We start from the raw sequence: 7,816 nt of genomic DNA, 5'->3' as shown, positions 1-7,816 counted from the left end.
AAGCCTCGAGCACATAAGCCTTTGGAAGATGCTTACCCAAACCATGGCAGTGGTCCTGGAGGTACTGAGGGCAGGGCTCTGGCTCTGTGGAGACCAACCTGACAGCAGGAAAGCCATAACCCAGGACTTCATCCATGATGCTTCGGGCTGGAAAGCCATCCTTAAGTATTTTAGTGTTGGTAGAATTCATGAGTAGGGACCAAGTGCCAAGTAGACAGCTGAAAGGCTAAAGAGTTGTCAGCAGTCTTGAACAGGAAAACGGGGGATAACTGTGCCCCATAGGTTGTGAGGGCCACATAGTTGGACTGCTTTAAGAACAACGTGGTGGTGGCGCACGCCTTTAGTCCCAGCACTCGGGAAGCAGAGGCAGGTGGATCACTGTGAGTTTGAGGCCAGCCTGGTCTACAAAGTGAGTCCAGGACAACCAAGGCTACACAGAGAAACCCTGTCTTAAAAACAACAACAACATTCAGGCTGGAGAGATGGCTCAGAGGTTAAGAGCACAGGCTGTTCTTCCAAAAGTCCTGAGTTCAATTCCCAGCAACCACATGGTGGCTCACAACCATCTGTATATTGTGATCTGATGTCCTCTTCTGGCCTGCAGGTGTACATGCAGGCAGAGCACTGTATACATAATAATAAATAAATATATCTTAAGAAAAAAAAACAATATTAAGACAAACTTTGCATCTTGGCTCTATTAGTACATTGCTGTATGAGGGACAAAGTTCTGTGAGCCTCAGTTTACCTCATTTGTGGTATCTTCCTCATGAATCACGGTAAGGACACACTTCAAGTGCTTGACCCAGTGCTGGTTAGAGGACAGTGTCTACCTGATGTAGGCAATACCATCATGCCCAGCACAGGCCAGTTGGTCCCCTCAAGTTCCTTCCCATAAAGGCCTCCCAGCCCCATCCTCCCCCTGGCTGTCTTAGACACCCACTCTCTCTCTCTCTCCAGATCAGCTGGAGCCTCAGAAAGTCCTTGCCGGAATCTTACTAGATGCCAAGCGCAAAGAAAAACATACAAGCAGCAGCCCTGCCCATTACAGGGGGTGGAGTATCTGCAGATGGCGTGTAATATGCCAAGACAGAAATAAGTCCAGGGAACCACTTACACTGACAACGGTAGCCCTGCCCACAGGAAGCCATGATTAATGGCCAAACGAACTGTGCAGGGTGTGACTGCTGCTAGAATTCTTCGTAGGCCAATGTCCTCAGCAACCACAGCAATCACAAGAACACACATGCACACAGACCCTGGAGATCTGGCTGGGACCCTAGGGGCCTGCTAGGGCAAGCAGAAACCAGGACAAGAAACTGTTGTAGTTTGGGGGCCCCCAGATCTGTTTCCGTGGCCTGCTGCCAGCTATCTATCCGGCGCCAGCGTTAGGTCTGAGCTACAGCATGAGAATTGGTTTTCATAGGGAATGGGCCGTGTTGTAGAAAATAAAAGGGCTAGTAACATTTCTATTAACCCATAGATTATTATGGAAGTTATTATTTGACTGCTAGCATATCCATAAAAGACACAGACACCTGTTAGATTTTAAGATGCCTAAACACTGAGGCTGGGCAGAAACTAACCCCCTAAGCACCGCTCTCGCCCCCCAGCCCCACATCCCATGCCGATTGCTCTAATGAATCCTAGCTGAGCTACTTCCCATCCAACAACCCACAAACGCCTGTGTATGGTTTTCATCTAGGCTGTTCTTCATCATCACTCATCTTCAAAGCTAAGCCATGGCAGAGGTCTTCTCCGCTCTCCTCTGCCTGTCTCCTGTCTCCTCCCATGATCCTTCTGTGCTCCAAGCCCATGAGCATTGGCCCTGCCTATCTCACTTCTACCCTGCCCAGGTGTGGGTAGTTATTCACTCAATCAGGCAAGGTTACACAGTTTCATTTTGGGTACATGATAGACCTCGGGGAGCAAAATAATTAACAATCAAATGTAATCTCAGCACTTGGGGAGGCAGAGGCAGGAAGATCTCTGTGAGTTCAAGGCCAGCCTGATCTACAAAGTGAGTCCAGGACAGGCAAGGCTACACAGAGAAACCCTGTCTCCCAAAACAAACAAACAAACCACAACAGAAAAACAAAAACAAACGAACAAACAAAAAAACAGGCACCAGACTGTTCTGAAACAAGGCCAGGTATACAAAGCTATCTTTTCCACTTCTTAAGCCTTTCCCGAAGCACAGACCCTGCACAAAGACCACACCTTCTGCAAGGGACTTTGACACGTCCTAGGCCCTAGTTTCTACCCTTGTCATTGCTCTATCCCATTTTTCTTTTTCTTTTCTTTTCTTTTCTGGTTTTTTTTTTTTTTTTTTTTTTGGTTCGTTCATGGTTCTTGCTTGTTTCCCAGTCTACGATGTGAAGGTTACATGCCAATCCCACCCAGAGTAAGAGAGAGCCGAGGGGAGACTGCATCTGCAGGACACGGAGGTGTTGAATGAGAAGAATTCAAATAACCCAGATCATTTTTTCGAAGCTATTGCTTCAGTAGGCAGTAGGAGAAAAAATTAGCTAATACCAGAGAGGGACATAGGAAACTGGAGGGTGAGATTGCTACGCATTTTTACTAATTATTTTCTTTGAGGCACTCCGTTGTTGTAATAATGCGTTCTGTGCACCTGAATTCGGGTCCTTGGGACTGTACAGCAAGCACTTTTCACAGTGAGCCATCTCCCTGGCCTGTACTCACTCACTCAAGCCTTTACGGCACGCTATGTCCAGTTCTGCTGGACACAACAAAGTCCTGCTTAAGAGAGGAGAGACAAGAAGCAGACAGGGAAAGCACACTGCAACCTGTGTGAGGGACCTGAAGCTGACGTTCCCTCCATGTATTCCTGGGACAGCAAGGGAGCCTGCATACCTGCAGCAGAGCAGGAAAGCGACAGAAGCGGTAAAGGCGTGGCCAGCAACCTCAGCCCATGAACAGTCTGTAGCTCAGGCCAAGTTCTCAACCAGCAGACACACCCACTCAGTGACTGGGCCCTGGGCTTGTGTCCCATGTTCCCAGCAAGCTGGACAGGAGAGCTCACACAGTGGTGATGGCCGTGAAAGGTAGGGTGAGCTGGGCATGGAGGCACTCACCTGCAAATCCAGAGCTTGGGAGGCAGAGGCAGAACCTGCTGCCTCCTGGTGACATCAACCATGGTGCAGCTGCAAGGGTGGGTGTCATATGTAAAGCAATCGGCCTTCAAGAATGCCACACAAATAGTAGGTAGTCTGCAAATCAGCTACACATATCTGCAGCCTCTATCACACAGACACATATGTGCAGCATCTATCACACAGACACATATCTGCAGCCTCTATCACACAGACACATATGTGCAGCCTCTTTCACACAGACACATATGTGCAGCCTCTATCACACAGACACATATGTGCAGCCTCTATCACACAGACACATATGTGCAGCCTCTATCACACAGACACATATGTGCAGCCTCTATCACACAGACACATATGTGCAGCATCTATCACACAGACACATATCTCCAGCACCTATCACACAGACACATATCTGCAGCCTCTGTCACACAGACACATATGTGCAGCCTCTATCACACAGACACATATCTCCAGCCTCTATCACACAGACACATATGTGCAGCCTCTTTCACACAGACACATATGTGCAGCCTCTATCACACAGACACATATGTGCAGCATCTATCACACAGACACATATCTCCAGCACCTATCACACAGACACATATGTGCAGCCTCTATCACACAGACACATATCTCCAGCCTCTATCACACAGACACATATGTGCAGCCTCTATCACACAGACACATATCTCCAGCCTCTATCACACAGACACATATGTGCAGCCTCTATCACACAGACACATATGTGCAGCCTCTATCACACAGACACATATGTGCAGCCTCTATCACACAGACACATATGTGCAGCCTCTATCACACAGACACATATCTGCAGCCTCTATCACACAGACACATATCTGCAGCCTCTATCACTCAGACACATATCTGCAGCCTCTGTCACACAGACACATATCTGCAGCCTCTATCACACAGACACATATCTGCAGCCTCTGTCACACAGACACATATCTGCAGCCTCTATCACACAGACACATATCTGCAGCCTCTATCACACAGACACATATCTGCAGCCTCTATCACACAGACACATATGTGCAGCCTCTATCACACAGACACATATCTGCAGCCTCTATCACACAGACACATATGTGCAGCCTCTATCACACAGACACATATCTGCAGCCTCTATCACACAGACACATATGTGCAGCCTCTATCACACAGACACATATGTGCAGCATCTATCACACAGACACATATCTCCAGCATCTATCACACAGACACATATCTCCAGCCTCTATCACACAGACACATATCTGCAGCCTCTATCACACAGACACATATGTGCAGCCTCTATCACACAGACACATATCTGCAGCCTCTGTCACACAGACACATATCTGCAGCCTCTATCACACAGACACATATCTGCAGCCTCTGTCACACAGACACATATGTGCAGCCTCTATCACACAGACACATATGTGCAGCCTCTATCACACAGACACATATGTGCAGCCTCTATCACACAGACACATATGTGCAGCCTCTATCACACAGACACATATGTGCAGCCTCTATCACACAGACACATATGTGCAGCCTCTATCACACAGACACATATGTGCAGCCTCTATCACACAGACACATATCTGCAGCCTCTATCACACAGACACATATGTGCAGCCTCTATCACACAGACACATATGTGCAGCATCTATCACACAGACACATATCTGCAGCCTCTATCACACAGACACATATCTGCAGCCTCTATCACACAGACACATATCTGCAGCCTCTATCACACAGACACATATGTGCAGCCTCTATCACACAGACACATATCTGCAGCCTCTGTCACACAGACATATATCAAGCAAAAACACCAATACACATGAAATAAAAAATAAAGAGAGAGAGGGAGAACAATTCAGAGAAATGCATTCAGCACCCTGCACCCAGCAATGACTCTCCCCTGTCCTTTGCAGACCCTGGGGAAAGCTGAGCTGGGTTAGAGGGAAGAGTCACTCTTAGATTCACAGAGCACAATGGCTTCATACCATTTCAGGATCAGCTGACATTAGTTTACAAGTGTGGGGCCAGAAAACAAGGCAAGTGCGGTTTGTCCTGTTTTGTTTAGGCAGCACTGGGGATTGAACCCAAGGCCTGCTAGGGCACGGGGCAAGCCCTTACCCAGCTGAGCTACATCTTCCTCCCAAGAGCTTTTGTGAGCTCTTTAGAGATGGAGTCTGTGTAGCCTGGGCTGACCTCCAACCCACAATTCTCCTCCTCACCACATTAGTACTGGGATTTTGCTTGAGATAGGTTCTCGTGTAGCCCAGGCTGGCCTCTCCAAGGACCTATGGCTCTAGATCCTCCTACTGCGTTTCCCACCACTTGCACCATCATCAAACCCAGCACTCGGGTGGGCTTTTTAATATAAATTGTATCTTGATAGATTACTCTTGCCAGCTCCCTCCCACACAATATACATCCCAGAAGACTCTGGCATTCATGGACTCTAGCACAGAACTCTTGGTATCTGTGTGCTCACTAGACTGCAGGTCCCCAGCAAGAGTGTCACCCGGGTGTAGGACTCTCAGCGAGGACCCTCAAGCGTCCGACCTGGGGAATTCACAGCCCCAACCAATACCAAAGCTCTTCAGAGTTCTTGGAATTATTTTAGGGGTCCTCTTCCTGTAAGAATACCAAATGTATCTATCGTTCTGGAGACGTTAAAACCAGCCAGACTCCAGATCTGAGTCTTCCTGAAGTCAGCAGAAAGGGACAAGGAGCCGGTGGCGCAGAGTTCTGTCTCTGGCTCCTGAAGTGGCCTAGAGACAGTCTCCCCTCGGATTCTCCTCTGCAGCAAGTGGGTACTGATGAGCCCGAAGGGGAGACTTCGAAGGCTCTCCTCCGGCGTGACAAAGGGGTTGTCTTGGGCTTCCCGCCCCCCGGGGCTCCCCCTCGCTCCGCCCCACGCACCGCTTCGTTCCGCAGGTCTCCAGTTCCCGCCCCAGCGCGTGGAGCCCCGCCCTCCCCAAGTCCCCACACCCGGGGAGCCGGGGGCGGGGCGCGCGGAGGGCGGAGCCGAGCAGGGGAATCCTCTCCCGTTTCGCGGCGGGCCCGCAGAGCCTCCCGGCCGTCCAAAGGCCCCAGCTCGGGGGCGGCGGAACCTCGACGAGCCGAGTCTGCCGAGGCCCCCGCGGCCCGCGAGCCAGGGTCGTCCCAACTCGCTGGCAGCGACCCGCCTCGGCCTTCCCGGCCCCGCCGTTCCCTCGCCGGACGGTCACCCGCGCGCCATGCAGCCGCCGCCCGCCCCGCGCGCGTAGGCGCCCGCCACAGGCCATGCTGCCCCTGCTCGCCGCGCTGCTGGCCGCCGCCTGCCCGCTGACGCCGGCGCACGGCGGGGCCACGGGTGCGCCCGGCCTTCCCGGGACGGCCCCAAACGCCTCGGCCAACGCGTCCTTCCCCGGCGAACCCGCTGCCCCGCGTCTGCTGGCCTCGGCGCCCCCGGAGCGCGCGGGCCCAGAGGAGGCTCCGGCGGCGCCCTGCAACATCAGCGTGCAGCGGCAGATGCTGAGCTCGCTGCTCGTGCGCTGGGGCCGCCCGCGGGGCTTGCAATGCGACCTGCTGCTCTTCTCCACCAACGCGCACGGCCGCGCCTTCTTTGCCGCCGCCTTCCACCGCGTCGGGCCGCCCCTGCTCATCGAGCATCTGGGGCTGGCGGCCGGCGGCGCGCAGCAGGACCTGCGCCTGTGCGTGGGCTGCGGCTGGGTGCGCGGCCGCCTGCGGGCCCCCGCCGGGGCTCCCACCGCACTGCCTGCTTACCCCGCGGCCGAGCCCGGGCCGCTGTGGCTGCAGGGCGAGCCTCGTCACTTCTGCTGCCTGGACTTCAGCCTAGAGGAGCTGCAGGGTGAGCCGGGCTGGCGGCTGAACCGCAAGCCCATCGAGTCCACGCTGGTGGCCTGCTTCATGACCCTGGTCATCGTGGTGTGGAGCGTGGCCGCCCTCATCTGGCCGGTGCCCATCATCGCCGGCTTCCTGCCCAATGGCATGGAGCAGCGCCGGACCACCGCCGGCGCCCCCGCGGCCGCTCCCGCGGCGGTACCCGCAGGGACCACCGCGGCCGCCGCCGCCGCCGCAGCTGCAGCTGCCGCCGCCGCGGCCGTCACCTCGGGGGTGGCTCCCAAGTGACCCCCGCCCCCCGCTGCCCCGCGTCCGCGCTCGCACGCGCCTTCCTCGCGGGAGACGCGGCAGGTGCGCTTCGTGCTGCTGTCCTTAGTGTCCGTCCTTTTCCCGGGAGAGGACCGCGGAGAGGCCCAAACGAGGTGGGAAAGCGAGGTTTGTGCTGCGCTTCTGGGTCCGGAAAGCTGGGACAAGCTCTCGAACTGAAGGGTGGGATCCACGCGTGGCTCCAGGACACGAGGGAAACGGGCTCTTTACCCTGCGGCACCCCCTCCCTGCGCCCACATGCCCTTTATTCATGGCAGAAAGTGACCAGATCCTGTGTATTTGTTTTATATATTTAATAACTGTTTTAAATGGAAGTTTTAGTAAAAAAAAAAATTACAAAACAAAAAGATTCAACTGCTAGCGCTGTAGTAACAGGAGCTCTTTGTATCTGAACTTGTACTTGAAGCTTCTTGTTTTTTTTTTTTTTTTTTATTTATTTAAAAAATAGGGTGGGGGCAAGGGAAGGATTTGACATGGATTTATTGTTACTG

General features: G+C 53.1%; 1 protein-coding gene across 1 annotated transcript; it reads left to right on the top strand.

The window, feature by feature from the left end:
* The first annotated feature begins 6,437 nt into the window (after nucleotides 1-6,437).
* Nucleotides 6,438-7,286, top strand: Tmem158 (transmembrane protein 158). Its single transcript, XM_051140237.1, has one exon. It carries the CDS (start codon nucleotides 6,438-6,440, stop codon nucleotides 7,284-7,286), a length of 849 nt encoding a protein of 282 aa, XP_050996194.1.
* The last annotated feature ends 530 nt before the right edge of the window (nucleotides 7,287-7,816 follow it).

The sequence above is a fragment of the Acomys russatus genome, chromosome 32 (assembly GCF_903995435.1).
Source record: "Acomys russatus chromosome 32, mAcoRus1.1, whole genome shotgun sequence".
Classification (NCBI taxonomy): domain Eukaryota; kingdom Metazoa; phylum Chordata; class Mammalia; order Rodentia; family Muridae; genus Acomys; species Acomys russatus.
Note: the sequence above shows the minus strand (reverse complement) of the source record. Positions and strands in the feature narration are given on the sequence as shown.